This window comes from Callorhinchus milii, unplaced genomic scaffold (genome assembly GCF_018977255.1).
Source record: "Callorhinchus milii isolate IMCB2004 unplaced genomic scaffold, IMCB_Cmil_1.0 Scaffold2, whole genome shotgun sequence".
Classification (NCBI taxonomy): Eukaryota; Metazoa; Chordata; class Chondrichthyes; order Chimaeriformes; family Callorhinchidae; genus Callorhinchus; species Callorhinchus milii.
Window position 1 is genome coordinate 31,425,289 of NW_024704743.1, and position 25,591 is coordinate 31,450,879.

Here is a 25,591-nt window from a genome sequence, read left to right on the forward strand (position 1 = left end):
GGGGCTCAACATGGATTGGAAGGAGAAATAAAATATACCATCATTAGATAAACATGGTGATGCACATTGAAGCTTCATTTCATGCCAAATACATAAACTACATAAAAATATTAATTAGTACAAACACCTCAACTGTTGAGATAGTTTAGACTATTAGAACTTGTACTGCCTGTGGTTTTATTGGTGAAAAGTTACATCACATCCACTCATCAGTAACTGCTACAGATTTCACTAAGGAAGTCACCAATCCAGAACCCAACCTTCTGTCTGGGTCCATCACTGACAGCACTATTAAGACATTTTTTATTTTAAAAAATTGAATGGTTACATAAAATCTTCCAAGGGGAATAGCCCATCAACATCACAGTCAAATAGATCACTGATGCCTGCTTTATCACCGATAGTAAGCAGATATTCTTCCTGAGACACTGACGGAGACAGATTTACAAATAGTCCTTCCTCCTCCATGGGAGATGAAATCTGATCTTCAGTTTGTTGCAAAAGATTGTTCAGAGGTGCCAAAGGTGAAAGGCGTGCAAAGTGTGTACCTGAACACTCGCTGTGTTGAACCCCGTTAGAAGCTTCAGCATCTGCTATAAAAAACAAAGGCATGAATTAACCGATTCCAGGCATTCTGCAGTCACTGGTTTAGTCTCTTGGCCATCACTCAAATTCAGTCAACATAGGTGAGAACAATCAGTGGAGCACCATTTCACTTTTGTTACCAGGTTTCAGTATTGAGCAAGGTTGGACTGTCACAAAAATTCTAATTGAATATAAAATCCTGTCATTTATACAATTGTAACAGTGTGTTTGAGAGCGTGAGGCTTTATCACATCGAAACTTCAAATGTTTCACATGTAATTACTGAGAAGTGGAAAACCAAATTCAGAACAGAAGTGTGTGGAGGGGGATGGGGGCGGGTGTCTTTTTACAATATAAACCAAAATACTCCAATGTTGTAAACGTTTGGAATTATCTACCAAGCAAGTTAAAAACATTGTGGTTATTTACATTCACTCATCACCCAGTTCATACTCTTATTTACCCCAACAATGCCAAAGATCAAAACAAATGTAGCGGAGAATACAGGATTTGAAACAATGGCAATTCAAAACACTGCACATGCACATCTATTCGTATTGTACCAAATAGTATTTCCTGGGGGTGGGGAGAGCAGGGAAGGGCGAGAGAGAGAGAAAGAGGAACCAGGATAATCCAATTTGGGCAGGTTTCAGTACAACAACAACGAGCACCTATATAGCGCCCTCCACACACAGTAGCGTCTCAGAGCTCTTAACAGTGGCGGAGCCTGACTCCGAGCCGGGGGGAGAGGAGGTGGCCATAAGCACAGTTAAAAAGGTAAAAGAACATACTGGTAGAAATCGGCTACTTTATCTAACAGGTGAGTTTTAGACATTAGCTATTGTCTTACAGAAAGGGACAAGTTCATACCCATGCAGTGCTTTTGAGGTGCATTGAACATACCATCTTTGTTCGGGACTTACCTCTTGTATTTGTTAAAGACTGGGAGGTAGTTCGAGAAAGGTCCTGACTGGCAGCTTTCAGTGGGCTGTTGGGTGCTCCATTGTCATCTGGACACAGATAAACTTCAATGGGTCCTCTGGAACTTGACAGATGTATCTGGAAATTCTGTGTAAATTTGAAGAGAAAATCGCTGAAGATAAACTTAGTACTAATGGACATGACTAGATAATACCAGCCCACTCCTCTCAAATCCACATTTCTTCTGTAGTGCCAGTTTTTAAGAGTATAGTGTCCTCGTTTGCCTCTCGCCCATCAATTGAATTCTATGAGACTATTGTGGTAACTATAAAACACAGGGGTTACGACTGTCTTTGTTATGAGCTTGACCATCCTGTGTTTGACAGATTCAATAGCTCAGGCCATTGAATTTGAGAGGTAGGCAAAAAACACACTGGTTAAAGTGTCCACTCGCACTTTATAGCCAGCTACCAGAACACTTTACCGACCGTAACGTACAGTTATATAGCACCTTTCACCTCGGGAGGGCGTCTCAAAGCGCAAAAACATAGGAGTCAGGCTCATATTGGAAGGTGGGTAAAAGCAATTTTCAATGCCTACCATGATGACATGGATAGAATTTTGGAATAGTTATACGAGATCCCATTGTTACAATTGGAAATAAGAGTACAAACCACAAAAAGGCTCTAATAAAGCTCTGCAAATTACATCTCCCTCTTTCACTAGTGTAACAGTAAATGTACTCGTCTTTACACCAACGTAAAATGTAAAGAGAGTTTTTTTTTTGCACAATTAAAAAAAAACATATGCCACAAATTACGATTCGTTGTGCATCCACTTTCAAAGAAGAGCACAGACTGCAACCCTCTAGCCCAAGGCACCAACTGACAAGAAGCATTAGATGCGAGGCACATCTACAAGATTATCTGGAGTCCTGTAACTCAGTGGTTAGAGCACTCGCCTCGCAAGCGAGACACTCGGGTTTGATTACTGGCAGGGCGAAACGCTAGCCAAGTTTTCTTACTCCACATGCCTGTTTACCTAGCAGTAAGTAGGAACCCAGTCATTAGTCAATTGGCGGATCGCTTTTCCGGGGGTGCTAATTCCTTTTTATATAAAAAAAATTGGTCACTCAATCGACGTCTATTTGTGGGACAATTGGCTGGCACGTTTCATCCACAAAGCATAGTCAATTGACTTTACAGTATGTTAGAAAATAAAATCAGCCAAATCTGTAAGGAAATAACGCTAATTCCTCTAACCAGATATCAGACTGTTTTATTATTATTCGTTCGTTATTCCCCAATATCCCGATGGGTCAGACCAAAGGCCGGTACAATCAACAGATATTATAAAAGAATAACACCACTATAGATATCTCGAGTTCAAGAGTTCAACACTGTCTTTCCAGCACACAAGCTTGATTCTTCATGCTTTCAGTCTTCTTGCTTACAGCTTTCAATCTTCCATCTGATATCCTCAGTCTTAGTGTTTCTAGCTCTCAGTCTTCCATCTCCGTACCCTTGTCTCCACAGCCCGGGATGGCTCCATCTCCCGTATCCTTGTCTCCGCTACCCGGGACGGCTCCATCTCCCGTATCCTTGTCTCCGCAACCCGGGACGGCCCCATCTCCCGGATCCTTGTCTCCACGACCCGGGACGGCACCGTACACAAAGTTAACGGAACTCTTATACCAATGTGCATCCAATCATGGTGCGGACATTAGATCACCCGGTCGAAATCATGCCGGGTTCACGTGAACACCTCATGGGGGGTACGTGCCTCAGCACACATACACATTGTCCTTAATTGTCTAAGATAGAGGATTGATCAGTTTAGGGCTGTATCTGGTGCTCATTATTTTGTGGTGTGGGATCATTAGTACATTCCTTTTAAGGGACTGGTTAGTTCTTATCAGTATCCTGGGATGGTACCAAGGTCCTATAGTTTAAGCAACTTGCTCATTAATTGCTATTCTTGAAGGTTGCCTTTTGTTGCTTGGCAGGCCCTGTCAGAATCTAGCGACTTATTGCTCAGTCGAGATCCTGTGTCGACTGGTACCTTGGACCGTTACCTCTGTGGGCTTGTTGTCATTTACTGATAAGAGGTGAACCCCTGCCCCTGTCCGTTATTCTTTCAAGAACAGAGAAAACCAGATGTGTCCTATCCCATGACTGTCAGTCCAGTTGTCCCCCACACTTAACTTAAAAGTTAACCCATTCGCAACATCTTTTGTGATTCTAACATTATACAAAAAGTGTAAATTCTAACAAGTATATTCTGTGAAGCGCTTTGAGACACCTCGAAGATGTGATAAGGTACAATATCAAATGCGAGGATTATTATTCTTATTTTGTTGCCCCTCTCCTTTCAGAGAAATTGGCCTGAATCAAACTTTCAATAGACTGTGGAAACTCTTTGCAGGAAACCCACATGCCACTTCCCCCCACCCAAAAAAAAATCTAGTGTACAGTTGTGTTGTAAGGCACCACAGCACATCAATTTGATGTATCCCGAATAAGAATTGGCAAATGGGTTCCACGTATGATAATGGTACAATACATTTCATTTTTGATGATGGTGTAATGCATTGCAGCATTGAGTTCACTTCCCCTCCTGCTACCAAGCAACTTTGAAGAACAATTAGAGGATGCACCTCTAATTAATCTAATTAATGTTAATACCCCAGTTTACTCGTAACAAGCGTTCTTTTCAGCCACACATCACGTGAAAGGATCCAAACCCATGGAAGTGTTACAAGACACTTGCTGCTGCTGGTTCCTGCTCACCATTCCCTACAGTGAATTCCTGACCTCGGGCATGCCGTTTCTGGAAGTAATCCCCTCATGAGGGAAGGGAGTTTCTCCTGGTTTTCTGGCCAACAATCCTCTAGATAATTGGTCAATTGGCTGCCACATTTATAATAATACTTGCATTTGATATAGCGCCTTATCAACACGCCTCAAAGTGCTTCACAGAACATATTATAAAATGAATTGGTTGCATATTTTGTGGGCGAAACGCGGCAGCCAATTGCACACAGCAAGGTCCTACAAACAGTCATGAATGAGCGACTAAATTATTATTATTTATTTATGAAGGGATTATTACCACCGGGAAAGCAATCCGCCAATCAACTAATAACCAGGTTAATACTTACTGCTGGGTAAACAGAGGCGTGTGGAGTTAGGAAACTTGCCTAATGTTTCACCCTACCTGGGAATCAAACCCAGGTCTCTTGTTTACGAGGCGAGTGCTCTAATGAATATGCTACAGGACTCCATTTTCCAACAAATATAGTCACGACACTTAATAACATTTATGTTTGATGCATTGCAAAATGTTTTAACAGATGCTATGTCAAATGGAAGCATCACAAGGTTGGAAGCATCACAAGAAGACTCTTTGCCTCATTTGATCTCTGCCTTCCAGATCATCAAATCTAGTCTTCCCATCATAGAATCAAGCTGCCTTTTTTAAAAAAAAAGTCCAGTTTTCTAACCACCCTTCTTGGCAATATGTTCCTGTCATTAATTACCCTCTGGACTAAGAAAAAGTGAGTGTAAAGATGCAATTTAGCAGTCAGCCACCAGGGGGCACTCCTGTGCATCTCCCAGCTGTTGGTCACAAGGCAATATTGCCCAGAGGGCCAGATGTATTCTTATTAAAGGAAATGGCAGACAGCACAGGCAAGCCTGAAGGAGAGGAAAGACGAGAATATACTTGAAAGCTTAAATAGTCCAGACCAAGCCCTCCAGGACTCTACCCTGTGTGAAGGGCACTATATAAATGCAAGCTGTTGTTATTGACCCAGATTTGATCCCTAGTGCATGCCAAGTTAGCTGATCTCAGAGTGCAATGAGTACCAGAATACCTCTCAATGCCCTGAGGTTGAGAAGAAAACTATTAGAATTTCCTATTCCTCACCACCATTCAGTAACTCCTGCTGGTTAGCTAGGTCTTGGTATCCCTTGCTGTCCAACATATAGTCATACAGTGGTTGGACTCACATGACTGGCTAACTAGGCGAGGTACCAGAGGGTTGTTAGCACTTGTGAACTGCATCAAACAATCGTCTCCACCTTCAGGAGATGGGAAACAGAATTATTGTACAAAGAAGCTTGGTTTTACTGTGCCCCTAGAACACATTTTGTTACAGAAATCCGCAAACCAAAGCAGGAACCTGATGTCGATAAAAGTACAAAAACGAACTCCTTCCTGGTTGGACACAACCAAATCCCAAAATAATCCAAAGTTTAGATCAAACCTACAAAGCCATGTGCTTATGAGAACTTACTTACATCATATGGTTCAGGCACTTCCAGCCTGGTTTCAGGAGGAGCTTTCACAGCTATTACAACCTGGCTTTTGAAGCTCTGAATCTTTCGGACATCCTGATAAGTCACATAGTTTAATGTGCAGTGTGTTAAGGAGACTGAACAAGTAAGAGATTCCCGAGATTGAAGACAGAGCCTCCAGAGATTGAACAAGATATAGCTTTCAACATTTTAAACTCCAACCTCCCACACACTCAGGCCTTATACACTTAGTCTTGGTATTCACAAGTGCATCTACCTATAGTTTTAAACATAACAGAGAGGTTTCATTCAACCAAGCCCAACCTTCACTTGGAAACCAACATTTCCTGGCAGCTCAAAACAATAAAGTAATCTCAAGAAATGTATTGAAGGAATTATATGTATTGGAGTCTGGAATCGCTCTTATTTCAACAAGAAAAAAAAAGTGTCAGTTCTACAGTCATCATCTGGGCCAATAGAAAAGTGTGGAAATATTTGCGGGAAATTGCGGGGGAAATTGGCAAATTTTGAGGAAAATTGCGGGGGGTTGATTGCTGCTATTGTTGAGGTATATTTTACTGCCAACCTACACTTTTTCACTTTATTGATAAAAAAAACATGAGGAAATAACACATTTTGCTCTTTGGACCAGGGCAAGCGTTTTTCAAAACTCCCCGCAATTTTAAGGAAAAGTTGTCAAATTTCCTTGCAATGTTTGGCAAATATTTCCGCAATCTTCTATTAGTCCTGGTTATATAACTAATAAAGAGATTGGTCCATGGAAGTCAGAAAGGATATCTTTGGTTTTCAGATTCCTCAGTTAGCCGTTTTAGGTCCAAAGTGCAGCTCTGGATCAAGTCATCCAGCTTCTTCTCTCTCAGACTGAGCTCAGTCACATCCCGATTGAGACCCTGGCAGCGTTTCAGCATTCCTTCATCATCGATCAGGCTGCAGCCCCTGTGGAATGAAAACAACATCCAGGGGAAGGGAGGAAGCAAAGAAGATTTTCAAAAAATCACATCTTCTAAAGAGCCAAGTGATACCAATCCATCAAGTGCCCTATTAAACGCTAAGCACAGGAGACAATTATAGTAACTTTCAATATAGTATCAGTTACAGCACGGGTCTATCGGAGACCTAACCACACCTGACTTTGGGGGCTGACTGTCCGGTTTTCTATGCTTAAAAACTGGCCAATGTTCAGGCATTAGATATTGTCAGATATAATAATAACCTTGCATTTGATTATATCGCCTTATCACATCTTCAAGATGCCTCAAAGCGCTTCACAGAATATACTGTCATATGAATTGACTGTATATTTTGTGGGCAAAACGTGGCAGTCAACTGCGCACAGCAGTGTCCCACAAACAGTCGTGGATTGAAGTGACCAATTCATGATTATTTTTTAAAGGAATTATTATCACCGGAAAAGTGATCCACCAATCAACTAACAACTGGGTTCCTACTTACTGCTAGGTAAACAGAGGCATGTGGAGTACGGAAGCTTGTCCAACGTTTCGCTCTGCCGGGAATCGAACCCCAGTCTCTCCCTTGCAAAGCGAGTGCTCGAATCACTGAGCTACAGGACTCCAGATACGCAGGATGCACTTCCTGGTACAGTGGGCAAAGGGATGGCTAGTGCGATCTGACGACCTGGAAGTCGTCCATTGTTCTGCAGTTTACATTGCATATTGGACCCAGTTTACAGCTGAGACATTGGACCCAGACGATCGTGGAGAATAAGGTTTCCTTGTACCAATATGACTTTAAAGCGTACATCAAACCATACTCAAGCTGAACAGAATTTTGGGCGAGATAGGAGAGAAAAGAACACTTACATCCACTGAACATTATTTTTGGATTTCTTCTCGATGAGGTGAATTCCCTCCAAAACGTTAGTGATGTCGTAAATCCTGCGTTTCGGAACCTTTAAGACCTCCGCAGCTCGGTTCAAATCTAAGACCCCGTCTGGAGACTGTCGCAGCAGCTGCAGAACATTCTTTGTGAGAGGGACCAGGGATGTGTTGTAGCGAGCCTTCTCTGATGGAGACTTGGGAGCTGCAGGGTGAGGTGAAGAGAAAGGTAACTTTCAGAACCGGTATCTTTGAAATTCAACGCACATCACAGGATAATGATGGATAATGGTCAATACACTGTACAGTATATGCTATGAAGCGCTTTGAGACGTCTCGAAGACATAAGGCACTGTATTAAATGCAAGGATTATTATTATTATAATAGTTCCATACGTCAACAGAAATGAAGCAGCCAGCACTGAAGACGTACAAAGCATGAGGGGGAATACAGGTCACCATTAAAAGGTAATAGCACAAGCCTCACTGGTTTTCGCTATCATTTTATCATCTTAGTATTGAAATTGGCAACCACACCATCTCCCACAACTTTTCACAACCGACCTGGATTTTTACAGTGTCAAATGGTCAGCACAGTTTCAATACAATAAAGAGACAGGAGTTCCATTTAGCCGGGTGGGAGAAAACAGCCAAGCTGATGGCTCAGGGTCTGTTTTACTTTACGGAGCAAGTAATAGAGTCCTGTAGCTAAGACATTAGAGCACTCGCCTCGCAAGCGATCACTGGGTTCGATTCCCGGTAATCAAAATGTTGGGCAAGTTTCCTTACTCCACACACCCCTATTTACCTAGCAGTAAGTAGGAACCCAGTTGTTAGTCGATTAGCTGATTGCTTTTCCAAGGGTAATTATTCGTTTTTAAAAAAAATTGGTCACTCAACCCACGACTGTTGGTGGGACACTGCTGTGTGCAACTGGCGGCCACGTTTCACCCACAAATATACAGTCAATTCACTTTACAGTATATTCTGTGAAGTGCTTTGGGACATCTCGAAGACATGATGATGCTATACCAAATACAAGGATTATTAATATTATTAATGATGCACCACAACATGAAATGTCTCTGCTCTCACCCACCATTTACAGAGGCACTGGTTCACTCATGGGCCACCTCATTGGGTTCTCAACCAAAACCTTAGCCTGTCATTCAGGTGTTGATTCACCCAATTTCCTGTTCCAACAATTCTGAGTTTTAATTCACATCTGTTTTAGACTGACTCTACAGTTGCATTCTTTGGCAACTGGCAGTTTTTCTCTCACTCTCTGCTACCCTCCCCCCACCCCACCACCCGATAGAAATGATGGCCTAAAAATAAAAAAAACAATCTCATGTAGCAGAGTGCAGGTCTTAGCACAGCCTCAGTCTATGGATGAAACACTATCCCGATCCTGGTATTAATAATAATACTTGGATTTCATACAGCACCTTATCACGTCTTCAAGACGTCTCAAAGCACTTCAACGCATTAATCCACACATACATGCCTCTGGTCATGCCTCTAGGTTAACTTTTGCCAATTCCCACCACCTAAAAAAATAGTGCATCTCAGGAACACATAACTTTAGTGCTAGTCATTTCTCCCAGCTCTGCTATTAGTCAATATTTAGGTAGATGAGATGAAAATATCCAAAGCCTATTTTTAGGTAGAATACAACACAATACATTTATCTGTTGATTTATTTATCCTCATAAACTTTATTTCAGGCCAAGGAAATAATACACCCTCTTAGGAAGGTCTTGGTTGCAACAATACTGCAGGTATACACAGCACGTCTGAACTGTAGAATCTCAATTGCTTTATTTAACTATACTTGAAGAAATTTGGAGTTAAGTATGTGGTTTATCACTCAATACTGAATAGCAGAACATCAATAATCGGTCTGACATTAGTAAGTGCCCTATTAAGGCCACGCAATGGGCCCAGATACCATATTACAGGCAGGTACAGTGCAACAATTGAGCACTACAATATGTCCAAAAGTGCATCAATCCAAAAACACCAGTCCTCCTCACTATGGCTGGTATTGAAAGTCAAAGAATCCCAACCAATCCCTGTACAATTAGACCTTCCTAGACACCTTTGCAATAGGCCCCAAACCACCCTCCTCCCTGAAGATGTCCCTAAGGGTTAAAAAAAATGGGGATGCTAATGAATTCAAGGCCTCGCATAACCAGGCACAACAGCCAGATCAGTTCCTTCGCCAAACACTTCAATTCATCCAACACAACCAATGCCACTCCCCCAAATTACATAGCACCTGTGGAGCTCCACAAACTCCAGCTTAATCTGAGCCCCCGTCCCCTCCAACCTCCTGAGATTATACTTCCACTTCTCAATATACCAGACATAGCTTCACTTCAACACTCTGAGTTGCTACCATGTGTGAAGGGCACTATGTAAATGCAAGTTATTGTTATGTACCATGTTCATCCTCCATGACAAAAAGAAAAAGGATACCTGGGCTACCAAATAACAGGACTAATTGAGAGGTATGAGACATAGCATCTGTTTCAGAAAAACAACAGCAATTTAAAAGATGCCTTTCAAGTTGGGAGGATGCCTCAAAAGGATTACACTCAACTGAATTGGAGCTAAGTAATTACTGCAAAGTTTATGTTTTTGTAGTTAAACGTAGCAGTCAATTTGTTTTAATAAGTGCATTTTCTGTTTTTTTAAAAAAAACCTTGTAACATAAATGATGAGGGAGGCCAGTGCTGTGGAACAGAACATTCCTCTTTTGAACTCATTGTGAGCATTAAGCACAATATCAGATATAACAGGTTTAGTAAAGCTCTGGACCTCAGTCAATAGCGATGTTGCCTCTGTGTTAGAAGGGTGTGGATTTAAACCTTATGTCAGGCCTGAAGCTCAACGTCTGTGATGTCTCACACTGTTGGGCGTTCTGACATCTTTAAGCTTTCAAAGCACCAGCACAGACATAAACTTCTGTGTCGTAACTTTCTGAGGGGCCAAACTTCACGTATTAAACTAAGACTCCTCGTGCCTCGTAACTGTTTGTGAGAACTCAGACGGCACACAACTGACATTGGTTTACAAAAATATTCACTTGACAGTAATTAATAATAATAATAATAATCCTTGCATTTGATATAGCGCTTTTCACGTCGGGAGGACGTCCCAAAGCGCTTCACAGAACATACTGCAAAGTGAATTGACTGTATATTTGTGGGCGAACGCGGCAGCCAATTGCGCACAGCAATGTCCCACAAACAGTCGTAGATTGAAAATGACCAATTAATTATTGTTTTGGGTTTTTGAAGGGATTATTATTAGGTCAGTACTTTGAGATATAAGGTGAAATGAAGAACAAGTTCTTCCTTCGTAGAATTACATGGAATAATACAACATGGTAACAGGCCCTTCAGCTAAACTAGTGATTGATGGTATTTATACTCCACATGGGCCTTCAACACTCGTCTGTTCACCTCTCCTGAAACCTTTTTATTTCCTTCTCCTTCACAATTGCATCAAAATTTGCATGAAATATATTGATGCTTTTTGCTTCAACTGCAGCTTCTGGCAGCGAGTTCCACATTCTCCTGTAGTGGAGTCCTGTAGCTCAGCGGTTTGAGCACTCGCCTCGCAAGCAAGAGACCTGGAATCAATTCTCAGCAGGGTGAAACCTTGGGCAAGTTTCCCTACTCCACACTCCTGATAATAATCCCTCAAGAAAAAAACAATAATAAATTGGTCACTTCAATCCACAACTGTTTGTGGGACACTGCTGTGCGCAATTGGTTGTCGCGTTTCACCCACAAATATATACAGTCAATTCACTTTGCAGAGTATTCTGTGAAGCGCATTGAGACGTCTAGAAGACGTGAAAAGCGCTATATCAAATGCAAGGATTGTTATTATTATTGTATATTATACTCTCATCCGAGTACTTCAGGTCACACTTACTTTTTGGACTAGTTGAGCTTCTCATTGCACCCCTTCCTCTTCCTTTTGGAGTACATACACCAGCAGCAAGGTACTGATGGTCACTTTCTTCCAGCTCCAGTCTCCTCTTAGCCTGTGCAATTTACAAAAAAGTCACAGTTCTAGTCAAGTCTGGAGATTTCTGATGAAACTTTAGAGCAAAAACAAACATTCACTGATAATAAAGTTTTAAAAGACACAATATCTCTGGAAAAGCATTGCACTGACCAGTTACTCAGTCACAGAGGGAAATTTTATCAACATTTTACGTTTAGTAGGCACAAAGGCAAGGTCGAAGAGGAAGGTTTTTGATGGGACTTGAAGGAGGCAAGCGAGGTGTTGAGGCGGAGGGATTGCGGGATAGATTTCCAGAGTGTGGGGACAGAGATACTGAATGCCCGACCGCCAATCTTGGGGCAGGAAGTGCAGGGGACCTGAAGCAGACCGATGTCCGCTGAGCAGAGGGAGTGGACAGGCTGATATGGGGTTAGAAGATCACAGAAGTAGTAGGGAGGATCAAGACTATGGAGGGCTTTGAAGGTGAGAACGAGGGTTTTGAACTCGATTCTCTGCAAGGATAGGTAATCGGTTTGCGGAGCCTGGTGCAGGAGAGGACACGAGCTGCAGAATTCTGAATAATCTGCAGCTTGTGGAGGGAAGAGTTGGGAAGTCCAGCAAGCAGGCAGCTGGCGTAGTCAAGCAGGGATGTGATAAAAACGTGGATCAGGGTCTTGGCAGCCTGCGGTGAGAGGCAGTGGCGGAGAATGTCACGATGTGCGGAAAGGCCGAATGGGTGACAGCACAAATGTGGAGTTTAAATAATAGCAGGGGGTTGAACAGGACACCCAGGTTCGTATTGACTCAGTGAGGTGAAGAGTACAACCATGAATAGTGATACTGTCAGAGCCTGAGATGAGGAGGTGATGGAAGCCAAGAGGTAGGGCCTCTCTCTTGCCAACATTCAGCTGGAGGAAGTTAGCTCTCGTCCAGGACTTGAAGTCTTACCAACAATTAGCCAGGACAGCGGCAAGCCTAGAATTGAGGATGGAGGCGGCAAGATAGAATTGGGTGTGATCCACCTACATGTGGAAATTGACCACATGCCTGCAGGTGACATCACTGAACGGGAGCATGTATAGATTGAAAAAGAGGGGACCGAGGTCAGAGCACTGAGGGACACCGCACATGACAGCGCGGGGGCTAGAGGAGAAGCCGTTAGTGGACATGAAACCTAGTTTGGGATATGTCATGTGCATGCAACTCCCAGGAAGGTGGACTTCATGGACCTCGGTCTTCTTTTGTCTAGATATTCTTATGTAATCCTCTCTTTAGTCCTTGCCAAATAAAATATTTGGTTAAATCGCAACAAGAAAGGCTGTGACTGAGGGGCTCGATGACTTGTCAACCACATTTACTTGTTGAGAGTCTAAGCAATATATAGAACTGGTTGGATAAATAGCTTGGGGGGAAAAACAATGAATCTGAATGTCCTACAATTTCTTTAGTACGATGTGCTGAGCCATCAGGATTATCAAACAACATTGAACAGCCTCAGCATTATCCCACAACAAAACTCAACTGGGTGGTGACCATGGTCATTTTTAAACAAACCTGAATGTCACCTTTCAAAGAATCGTCAATCCTTCATACTACAGCATTTACATGCATACACTTTGAAGGAACTCTGTGAACAGTTGAATTGTGTGTGGAAATGATAATGTTTTGCATTTTCTGCATCCCAGCACAAAAATCATACACTATGGAAGATAGGAAAATAGGACAAAGCCATTCAGCCCATTGAGCCTGTCCCAGTTTATTAGATTTTGTTCGATTATTTTAATCTCAATGCCCCGCTTTTTACCATACCCTTCAATGCTCCTTCTACCCAAGTATCTGTCCATCTCTCTTTAAAAATCCCTGTTGATTCTCTATTCATTCTGCAGCTTTCTGGGCCAGAACATTCCACATCTTCATAACACTGTGTATGAAGTTTCCAAACCTTAGTTCCAGCTAATGTAAATTGAATATCCCAGTGTGGGCCTAAAAAAAATATAGAAACTTAAATATTTATATTTTGAATTTGATGTACAGGTTTAAATGAAGAATCTTACATTTTGAATGATTCTTGAACAGGGTAAATATTTCAACGAGTAACAATTGGCTGCCACGTTTTGCCCACAAAATACAAAATAAAGTAAATGCATTTACAGTTTATTCTGTGAAGTGCTTTGAGATATCTCGAAGACGTGATAAAGCGCTCTATCAAATGCAAAGATTATTAATATATTATATATCTTCAAATTAAAATGGTAACAGATTCCATTTTACAAATTTAGGTACATAGGAGCCAATATTCTTAAATCGCCTCTGTCCAACAAAGATCTCACAATCATTTATAAGTGCACTGGTTTGCCTCAATCTCCAGTCACTAAAATAATTCCATAGCTATTCACAACAAACAAGAGTTAAATACTAAATATGAACACAAAGTTCAAGTCTTTGGTTGGACATGCAGAGATAAAAACATTTGTTGGTTTATAGATCCACTCATTTACTTAAAGTGATTTGTTCCTAAAGTGGTGCAGGTCAGATCCCTGGTTAATGTATCTCCAGAGTAACATCCTTTTTCTCCAGGATCATCTGAGCTAGTGTTGATCCTTAATAATGGCACCTCTATTCCTTTCCCCTAATATAATCCTGATTGGCAGTTCATCTCATGTAGTACAACTGTTAAGTGACACTGTGCATAAGCAAGGCCAGGATTTGAATGCATCCTTAATGCAGTGTTGGGAGGATAAAAACTTGTTACACCACTAATAATTGGGGAGGAGGTGACAGGTTCAATGTGAATCATACACTCTTATTTGAGACATGGAGAGAACCACTTTGGTTTGAATTCTGTGAAAACCCACCAACAGCATTAGCTCACACTAGATTACCCTGCTTACATCAGAATCCTCCTTATTATTTGAGTTTTTAATCTGCAGATTAAAGAAAGGAATGGGCAGGGCTTGTGGGGGCAGATAATCTTATTTTATAGATCCAGTTGAGCACAATTCATGGTTCTCCAACTTAAATATTCTTCAAAGCATTCCAGTTTCTGGATTTCTACAATTAACTATCATTTGTGATAGGGGCACATCGTTTTGCAAGCGAGACACCTGGGTTCAATTCCAGGCAGGGTGAAACCTTGGGCAAGTTTTCTTACTCCACACACCTAATAATAATCCCTCCAAAACCAAAAACAATAATAAATTGGTCATTTTCAATCTACGACTGTTTGTGGGACATTGCTGTGCGCAATTGGCTGCCGCGTTCGCCCACAGATATACAGTCAATTCACTTTACAGTGTGTTCTGTGAAGCACTTTGGGACGTCCTCCCGACGTGAAAAGCGCTATATCAAATGCAAGCATTATTATTATTAACATCGATTAGTCAAGCTAGGGCTCTTCAGTAAACTCAGATGTATCAAGGCAGTGGAAGAATACATAGGTTTAGTTGTAGAGGGCAATTTCAGGACAGATATCAGGACGTTTTTCTTTAAGTAGACAATAATGAACTTAGAACAGGACGTAGGAAATGTGGGAGAGGCCACGACACTAGGCTCATTTAAAAAGAAGCTTGATGCAGTAATGGGGCACATCGTAGGGTGGGTACTTTGGAGGGAAGAGTTTCTAGGGTACAAAGGGCCTTCGTCATCCAGATCAATCTCGTGAACTGAAAGCACCAGAATATGTTGAAAGCTTAAGCACAGAAAATCCAGCTACCTATCCATCACTATATCAAACTGCTCTTCCCAGGGAGCCCATATCAACATTCCTCCAGATGAATTGCTCATGCACCTCATTACTGGATTTAGGATTTTGCTGTAAACAAACTTGTCTACAAGTGCACAATCACGGCTCAACACCAATTGCTGGTAAAGCACTTCAAAGCATTTTGACCCAAGTCATAGGTGTTATATACAAGTAAATAAAAGGAAGAGATGCAAGAATTAAATTTTAAGGGGTCTAATTTATGGATTGCTTTTACCATGTGAAACCTCAAGTTAATTACAGGTATCTTAATTGCATAACTAATAATAATCCTTGCATTTGATATAGGGTCTCATCATGTCAGAGGGATATCTCAAAGCTCTTTATATGATTTACTGTGAAATGGATTGATAGTGCATTTGTAGGCAAACGCAACAGCACAATTGCGAGCAGCAATGTCCCACAAACAATCATGAAACAAATGACCAATTTTATTTGGGCGACTTTTGGCCAAGACACCAGGAAAACTCCCTTCTCTTTTCGAACAGTGCCATGAGATCTTTAACATCCACCTGAACGGGCAGATGAGATCTAGGTCTAATGTCTAATCCGAGATACAGCACCTCAGACAATGCAACAGTCCCCTAGCAATGCATTGGAGTGTCAGCTTAAACTTTGTGAGTTCAACCCCTGATGTACTAACCACCTATTTGAAGGATTCCACGGTGGTAACTTTTGACAATGTTTGTTTATATTGGGAAATCCCATTAACACATTTTTACATACTAATATGCATTTACAATTCAAAGCTATTTGAATTCATTATTAATTAGTATTATCCCACAACAGTCAAAATGCACCAAACTTCAAGCAAAACTTTAACCTGAGCGGAGGGAGTCAACCAGGCAATGTGGTCACTGAGGTGGGGAGGCCATGGTGGCATTTGAAAGCGAGAACATTCAATCTACTGGGGCATGGGAGCCAAGCAACAATGGGCATGATAATAAAAATAATCCTTGAATTTGATATAGAGCCTTATCACATCTTCGAGACGTCTCAAAGCACTTCTCAGATTATACTGTAAAGTGAATTGACTACGTTTTGATGGGCTCACAGAGCCTGGTGCAGGAGAGGACATGACTTGCCGCTTGTGTAGGGAAGAGCTGTGGGAGTTCAGCAAGGAAGGTGTTGGTATCATCAAGCCGAGAAATAATTAAGCCATGAATGAGGGTTGCAGGAGCTTGCCAGAGAATGAGGGGGGAGGAAGAGGAGAGACAACCCGGATGCAGAGCTGTGACTATCTGTGCAGATCAATGAAGTCAACATCCAAGGTGCAGGAGTCAAGCAAGAGATAAGAGCATCATTATTGTCGACATTGAGCTGTAGAAAATAAGAACTCTGCAGCTCGTGTACTCTCACACACCAGGCTCCGTGACCCCATCACTCCCACCCTCGCCCAACTCCACTGGCTCCCCATCACCTTTAATGCCATTAATGGCCTTGCCCCCTCCTACCTCTCTAACCTGTTGACTCCCTACCAACCTGACCGCTCCCCTCTGTTCATCGGGCTCTGGTCTGCTCCATGTCTCCCGCCCGACCCACCCTACCATCGGTGGCCGGGCTTTCAGCCTCTCTGCCCCCACACTCTGGAACTCCATCCCAGGGTCCCTTCGCCTCGCTTCCTCCCTTGCCTCCTTCAAGGCCGGTCTCAAGACCCTTCTCTTCGACCGTGCCTTCAGTCTCACTCCCACCTCTCTGCCTTCCCTCACCCCTACACCACCCCTCCCCCATGATTGGGCCCCAACACCTGACTGTTCAGCGCTTTGGGACATCCTCCCGATGTGAAAGGCGCTCTATAAATGTAATTTTGTTGCTGCTGTTGTTGAACTCAAAGACTTGACGTCTCTCAGGCAATCAGTCAGAACAGCATTAGTCCTGCAATTAAGGAGTCAATCGCATTAACTCTCCATTTGCCAGACTCCCCAGTTCTTAGCTCCACAAGCTGCAGACCATTCAGAACTCCGCAACTCGTGTCCTCTCCCCCAATTTGTTCCCATCCTCACCCGGCTGTACTGGCTCCCAATCCCTCAAAGGATTGGGTTCAAGATCCTTGTCTTCACTTTTAAATCCCTCCACCGTCTTGCCCCTCAAAACCTATGAACCTCCTCAAGCCCACTCCCTCTGCTCTGCAGGTACGAGCCTGATTCATATCCCCAGCCCGGCTCACCTCACCATCGGCGATCAGGCTTTCAGCCTATCTGTCTACACTCTCTGGAACTCCATCCTGGAGTCAAATTTGCCTTGCCCCTTCACTCACCTCCTTCAAGATCCATCTCAAGATCTCCCTCTTTGACTGTGTGTTTAGTCATATTTCCCCCAAAGGAGGTGCAGTTACCACCCCTTCTGATTCCAACCTCCAGCTCAGGTGCAAGCCCGCGACTGTCCAGTGCCCTGGGACTTCCTCTTGACGTGAAAGGCACTATATAAATGCAATTTTTGTTATTGTTATCATTCAATTGTACCTCCATACAGAAGGTACTGCAACCAAGTGAATTTCCATTTGTATAGCGCCTTTCAGGAGGACATCTCAAAGCATTCCACAGTGCTTGATGGGTTCCCAAGCTGGGGATGGGACCTGCAAGGGATGGGGAGGGGAAAAATACTTGTGGGGGAAGTGGGGAGGATAAGAGAGAAATAATAGTGGTGATATTAATACCAGCTTTATAATGCAATTTAACACAAAAGGCAAGTATCGGATAATAGAATCCTCATGTTAAACAGACGGGTTGACAACGCTCCAATACGCTCAGTTGTACAAATAGGTGATTCGAGCCTATTCCTGGCATATTTCAAACTCACCATGTTACATTATTATAGTCTATAATTAGTCTAGAATTTTAAAAACACCCCCATCACGTCAAATGGTTTGTTTCATTTGCAGTGCCATCTTAGAACATTTATAATTTAATGTAAAGAAAGCACCACACAAAATAGTGGTTGGGATCCAAAACATCCCAGTCTGGGTTAATAATAATAATCCTTGTATTTGATATAGCGCCTTATCACGTCTTCGAGATGTCTCAAAGCGCTTCACAGAATATGCTGTGAAGTGAGTAAGTAGACTGTAAACTTTGTGGGCGAAACACAGCAGCCAATTGCGCACAGCAGTGTCCCACAAACAGTCGTGGATTGAGTGACCAATTTTTTTTTAAAAAAAGGAACTATAGTCGGAAAAGCAATCTACCAATCAACTAATAACCGGATTCCTATTTACAGCTAGGTAAACAGAGGCGTGAGGAGTAGGGAAACTTGCCCAACGTTTCGCCCAGCCGAGAATCAGACCAGGTCTCTCGCTTGCAAGGCGAGTGCTCTAACCACTGAGCTACCAGTGCTCTAATGCCCTCCTCGTCGGTCTCCCATCCACTACCATCCATAAAATCCAAATCATTCAAATCTCTGCCACCCGCATCAAGCTCCACTCCCCGATCACCCCAGTCCTTGCCAGACTGCACTGGCTGCTTGCCCCAGACAGGATCGACTCCAGGATCCTCACGCTTGCATTCAAGTCCCTGCACTCCTCTGCACCCCCCTACCTTTCTGACCTCCTCTTTCTTCAAAACAGTGCCCGTTGCCTTCGTTCCTCCGGATCTGACCTCCTCCTCGTGCCCCGAATCCTCCGCTCCACTCTTGGCGGCCATGCCTTCAGCCACTATGCCCCAGGGCTCTGGAACTCCCTTCCTCACTCCCTTCGCCTCGCCCCTTCCCTTCCTATTTTCAAGTCTCTGCTGAAGACCTTTCTTTTCGACCGCGCCTTTGGTCACCTTCCTCCCCTTCCCCCTGGCTCAGCCCCAGGATCCATTACTGTGAAGCGCTCTGAGATGCCGTCCGGCGTGGAGGGCGCTGTATAAATCCAAGTTGTTTTTACAGGACTCCACAGGGTTATAACAGATCCACAATGAACAACCTGACAGTTCACTTCACACACATTAAAAACATGGGTTACATTGGGGCCATGAGGTTACCGCCAACACACTGTGTGCAGCACACTAGCAGCGCACCCAAAGTGATGGTGGCAACATAATGACCCTGAAGCCCTGAAGTTATTTTTACAGCTTGTGCAAAGTGGGCCAGCTGGCTGTCCACATGTGTAGCGAACGGGTCCACCTATGGTTCATGCTGCAAGTGAACCCTTGTTAATATGGTTCCACTGCACTTTCTGAGAAGCAAAATAGAGCTCGTCTATCCCAAGTAAAGCATTCAATTATGAATCTCATAGAATTTCAGTCTGGTCATAATGGAGTTCCATACTTTTCTTAACAATTTCTTGTCAAACAAGCCTTAGCGTAGTTGACATTGTCAGAATAACTGAGAACTGAAGAATGTGAGGATGTGGGGAAGTGGAGAAGTCATAAACTGGCTTATCCTACTTTTACCTGGAGTTCTGTTTTTGAAATTTAGGGTGAAAGGTTTTGTATTTTGCCTTCAGACCTCTGGAAACCAGTAAAGTATTATTGTGCAAGGATTGCAGTACTGTCAAGACATGTTTTTGCATGTGCACATTGCCATAGGATTTTTGTATCTTATCGCAGTTAAGGTCAGACCTTAACCACAGCATTCATCTTCTTTCAGCCCTGCCTCCCTCCTTCTGTAACCATTCACACATCGTCTAGGTCTTAGACGCATCTCTTCTTTCTATAATCTCCCACTATTGCCTTCTTTCGTCTTACACCATCAACACCTCTGATCTCTTCATCTTCTGTCCCCCACCTAAATGTTTCCTTTGTCTTTCTTTCAAAATTATCAACCTGAAACATTAACTCATTTTCCTTTCTCCATAGATGCTGCCTGACTTGCTGCGTGTTCCCAGCAACTTCTGTTTTTATACAATACAAGATTACATTTGTATAGCGCCTTTCACGTTGAGAAGACGTCCAAAGGCGCTGGGCAGTGAGGGATCTGGACCCGAGCTGGGGGTCGGGATCGTAGGGGTGAAGGGCAGTGGGTGAATTTTCAACTCTATCCTCTGAGCGATGGGGAGCCAGTGGAGCCGGGTGAGAGTGAGGGTAATGAGGTTACGGAGCCTGGTGCTGGACAGGACACGAGCTGCAGAGTTCTGAATGATCTGCAGCTTGTGGAAGGAAGCGTTGGGAAGGCTGACAAGCAGGAAATTGGCATAGTCAAGCCTGGATGTGATGAATGCTCGGATGCGATTTCAGCAGCCTGAGGGGTGAGGCAGTGGCAGAGCCGGGTGATGTTGCGGAGGTGGGGAAAGACAGAGCGGGTCATGGCACAGATGTGGGGTAGAAAGGATAGTTGAGGGTTAAACAAGTCGGCAAGGTTCCGGACTGGCTTAGCAAGGTGGAGCGTGCCACCATGGATGGTGATGCTGTCAGCGCCTGAGGTGAGGAGGTACTGACGGAAGCCAAACAGGAGAGCCTCGGTCTTGTTGATGTTCAGGTGAAGAAAGTTAGCTTTCATCCAGGACTTGATGTATGACAGGCAGTCTGTCAGGACAGCAGTGGTCCTGGAGTTGATGGTGGAGGCAGAGATACAAGAGCTGGGCATCATCCCCATACATGTGGAAGTTGACCTCATGTCTGTGGATGACATCACTGAGAGGGAGCATAAAGATATTGAAGAGGAGGGACCAAGGACAGAGCTCTGAGGAACGCCACACAAAACAGTGTGGGGGCTTGAGGAGAAACCGTTTGCGGAGATGTAGTGGAGATGGTGTGAGAAGTAGCGACTGGCTCGGCCCTGGAATCCGTTACTGTGAAGCGATCTGAGACGCCGCCCAGTGGGAAGGGCACTATATAAATCCAAGTTGTTGTTGTTGAGGTAGGATCTAAACTATTCAAGGACAGAACCGTAAAGGTTGAGGTGAGAGGAGAGGCGGTAGAGGAGGATAGAGTGGTCAATGGTATCGAAGGCAGTAGAGAGGTCAAGGAGCACGAGGATCAATTCCCGATTGTGTAAAAAAAAATGCTTCTTTAGAGCTCATCATATTGAAAGCAATAATTCTTGCCAGTGTAGTGTCTACATTTTGTAGACAAATAGGGGAGCCATTTGTACCAACAAAGACACCAAAACAGCCATTAGGTGATTGACCAATTAACCCGGGGGGATTGCAATGATTTTAACCACTACCCAAAGACGCACACAAGACCTTGATTTCATATCTCATTCAAAAGACAGCACCTCAAACAATGCAGATCTCCTACTGGACACAGATGCAAAGCAAAATGGAGTTTTGAAAAATTTCAAGAGTCTTTGCATTGCTACTGTGCGATACAGCATTAGTCTGCCTTTGTGAAGCTATATTTACTAAATAATGAATTCATAAGATTGTTAAAGTTGCCATTAGTTGTTAACTAACAACAAACTATGCAGCGAAAAACATGCATGCATGTATGCACCACACAATTACAGAATTTCACGGGGAGGGCATTTTATTATTTTCCCATGGAGGTTTTGATATTAAATGAAAAACAAAACGTTTGAAATATTATTTTCTGCACATTTGCCTACCATATTAAAATGAGAGTAGGGCTCCATAGGTTTAGCTGACAGCAGCAACAGATGGTCAGCAATCATCTACACGTATTCAACTAAGTCAACTGTCATCTTCTTGGATAATCATCAGAGATTGGTGGTCATTAAAAGCTCTCGTTCCCTTAAGACTACGTGGGCAAATTACACTATCTGATATGGCACGAACCCAGTACATTAGAACATCCCTGGTCAACCTCTGGTCTCAACTGAGGTACCTAATCTCATCCTGAGGAATGCATAACACTGAAAATTGAACTCAAGTGTACCTGATATTGGAGCAGGAAGGTGGAAGAAACATTCAGGAGGGACTGGTCCTATGGTTATCTATGGATCCCTGCTGGTCTGGACATTTAGGCATACTTTTCTTATGTTCAAAATACACTGCAAATAAATGTGATGACACTTCTCTGGCAGATGTAGAGAAGACAGTTTAAACACAATTTCCACACCTGTCCAAAGTTCTGCCTTCTCACTTCTTAGTCAGAAGGGCGTGGTTTCAGCCTAGTTTTGAATTTTCAAAATGTATTTACTCGGTTTAATATAGTGGGTAGAATATTATCTTAACATGTACATCATTCTCTCACTCCCAAGAGGCACACTATGCATATGAAACCTCCCACCATAAGCCAATAAATATTACAATAAGATTGGTGAAACACACTCAGTGGGAGTCTCAGAGAGTATAACATAGCGCTCATCATTCTTACAGGGAGATAAGGGCAACGTTCACCTTAATCATCCTTCCTCTCAAAACCTGGAGCATCAGATGAGTCTTCCAAGTAAAGGCCAAGCACACTAGAGTCCAGGACCAGACAGCAGTGGGATTGGAAAGGCTGTAAAAATCCAAAGACATAATTTGTTAATAAAGTGGGTCCTCACTCCATTGCCAAACACCAGGCAGCAAAATTGAGCACACACAAATATACACATGTTGTTCAGCAGTAGAAAACTGAACTTGGGTCTAAATAGGCAGCCATATTTCTCCTTAGCTCAATATTTGCTCAGTCAATTCTGAGGAGACAGCACCGACACACACAACTCCACCAGCCCAACCAAAAGAGAGTTCATGAACAGAAACAGTGCACCATGTTTCATGGCTGATATCCTGTACGGCCATTCGGGACAGGTTGAAGCATCCCAAGATACAGCAATTCTCAGGGTCCTTGCAAAGGCAGATGTCTAGTTTAAAGCACCAACTCGTTTGAGGAGCTGTTCCAGTCACTTTGGAGGACCTTCAGCTCAGTCTTTCATCTCCGAACATTGGGGGTGACAGACTCTTGCACCGAGTAAGCAATCTCTATCCCACCCTCCATTAAGCGCTCTTTGGATCATCCTCCCTACACGAAAGACGCCATACGGATGTAAATTATATTTTAAAATTGCATTGTATTCCCCCTAAAAGAAATGGAGCTGGCTTACTCTACACAAAACTCAGTAATGCATTGAATCTGGAATAAAGTGTGACACGGTGCAGAGAGAACCTGGCAGAACTACGAAAGATGTTTGTTGAAGGGAGGGCTGCAATTTAAAGTTCTGAATAAGCACAGAAAGGGATTATGCCTTAACAGGTGCAGCAGGAGAGTGGCTGAAGTTGCTTCGCGAGAAGCAGAAGTACAGTTTCACAGTGGGTTTGCTGCAACAGTGCAGATTATCGAAACAATATGAAACTCTGGCCTAGAGGAAAATTATTAAACTCTAACCCCTCAACTCTACCCAGCAGCCAGCTCAACTACAAAGATTGGGTAAAAGGAACAAAAAAATAGTTTGGTGCAATAAGAGTAAAAAATATGAAGCTTATAGTTACTACAAAACACACATTTTTTTTTAAAAAAAAACTTTAAGGGTTCAGAGAGCAGGACCTGATCAACAAACACTGAAACCCATTAAAAGTGGTTGGTTTAAGCGACAGGAACATCAGTCTTTCTGTTTTAAAAAAAAGTGCATTCTTAAATCAGCTTAAATGAAGAAAAAATAAAGCTTTTTGTGGACCACATAGGCCTCGACTGTTTTATATATATATATATATATATACACACACACATTGCATTCCTCCATGGAAGGAAGGAAGGAAGGGAAGAAGGGTTGCAAAGTGCACGATTCCGTGCAATACCGACCTTCACTACAAAATTACCTTCACCCCCAACACACACACACACACACACTCCCCCCTCTCTCTCTCTCTCTCTCTCTCTGTGTGTGTGTGTGTGTCTCTCTCTCTCTCTGTCTATCTGTCTCTGCAGGAAAAAAAAAGTTGCTTTGCCACTTTCCATTTTGTTGACAAGTTTCTATTCGGCTAAACAGAGCGAGAGCAAGTCCTGCACCTCCAGCAGTTCCGTATACGATTCCTTTTTTTTGGGGGGGTGGGGGGGGGAGAGGAGATGGTGACTGGGGGGGGGGGGGAGAGTGTGGGTGAGGGGGGGGGGAGAGTGTGGGGGGGGGAGAGTGTGGGGGGGGGGGAGAGTGTGGGGAGGGGGGGGGGGGGGGGGGAATGCAGACCCTTTTTACCTTCAATTAAAAAAAATGACACTGTAACAAAAGTGCAAACCCTACCTGCCCTGAACACCCCACTCCTCCTCCTCCTCCTCCTCCTCCTCTCTCCTCGGATAGAGATAGATTGTAACCCCCTAATCCAGTCTATAAACTCCCTAATGCAACAAAGGAAGCGCTGTGCAATGCAATGCAATGTCCCCGCTGGAGAGAGAGAGAGAGAGAGGGGGAGAGGGGGGAGGAGAGGAGAGGGGGGGGGGGAACCAGGGGACCCCGGGGGTGGGGTGGGGGGGGGGGAGACTCCAGCTCCTGCAGGCGCCGGGCTCCCCTGTCCTGACGCCGGTGCCAGATGGCAACGCGAGAGAGGTGGTGGGTGTGGGAGGGGGGTGGGGGGGAAGCCAGGCCTGCGCTTGAGCTTGCACAGGGGGGGAGGGTGTGGGGTGGGGGGGGGGGGGGGGGGGAGACGGGCACTAGGCCTCTTTTAACACACCGTTAACTTTTCTTCCACATCATCCAATGAGCCCCGGGACGCTTTGCAAACCCCCCCACACCCCCCCCTCCCCACACACATCCCTCCCCCCCCACACCCTCCCCTCCCCACACACACAGCCTCTGCTCTCCTGCTATCAGGTCTTGCACGGGGAGTGAGGGTCTGGGGTGTTGCACTGTCTCTGGGTCTCTCTCTCACACACACACATATATATATATATATATAATGTGTATTATATATAATATACTCACACACACCCGCGCGAAAAAAATAATTAAGACAATGATGAACCTTAGGCCTCTCCAAACGTGACCTTTTCCATCCGGGGGTGTGACCCCTCCCGCCCCAAAGCACCGTTTGCAAAAGCAAAAGCAAAATGAAAATTAAAAAAAGGGGAAAAAAAAAGCAACGACACAGACACACACTCCCACAACCCCACACACACCCACAGCCCCACACACACACACCCCCACACACACACACCCACAGCCCCACACACACACACCCCCACAGCCCCACACACACACACCCCCACAGCCACTGAACCGCGCAAACGACTGCATAAGAATATTTATTCCGATGCGAGAGTGAGAGTTAAACGCCTCCTCCCCCCCACCACCCACATACATATGCATACATACCCCCCCACTCCCCCCCCACACCCCCATGACCGCGGGCA

General features: G+C 43.8%; 1 protein-coding gene across 3 annotated transcripts; it reads right to left on the reverse strand.

The window, feature by feature from the left end:
• Positions 1–274: 274 nt before the first annotated feature.
• e2f3 (E2F transcription factor 3) lies at positions 275–25,324 on the reverse strand. 3 transcript variants are annotated; one of them, XM_042332402.1, is made up of 8 exons: positions 25,204–25,324; positions 22,666–22,768; positions 11,609–11,720; positions 7,646–7,865; positions 6,603–6,761; positions 5,808–5,922; positions 1,509–1,653; positions 275–590 (listed from the first exon to the last, which is right to left on the reverse strand). In XM_042332402.1, exons 2-8 carry the CDS (start codon positions 22,696–22,698, stop codon positions 325–327), a joined length of 1,050 nt encoding a protein of 349 aa, XP_042188336.1. In that variant the 5' UTR covers positions 22,699–22,768; positions 25,204–25,324; the 3' UTR covers positions 275–324. The 3 variants fall into 3 exon arrangements, with proteins under 3 accessions (XP_042188336.1, XP_042188334.1, XP_042188335.1); XM_042332400.1 differs by having other exon boundaries at positions 275–593; XM_042332401.1 differs by lacking the exon at positions 25,204–25,324 and adding an exon at positions 24,050–24,077 and having other exon boundaries at positions 275–593.
• Between the last annotated feature and the right edge of the window lie 267 nt (positions 25,325–25,591).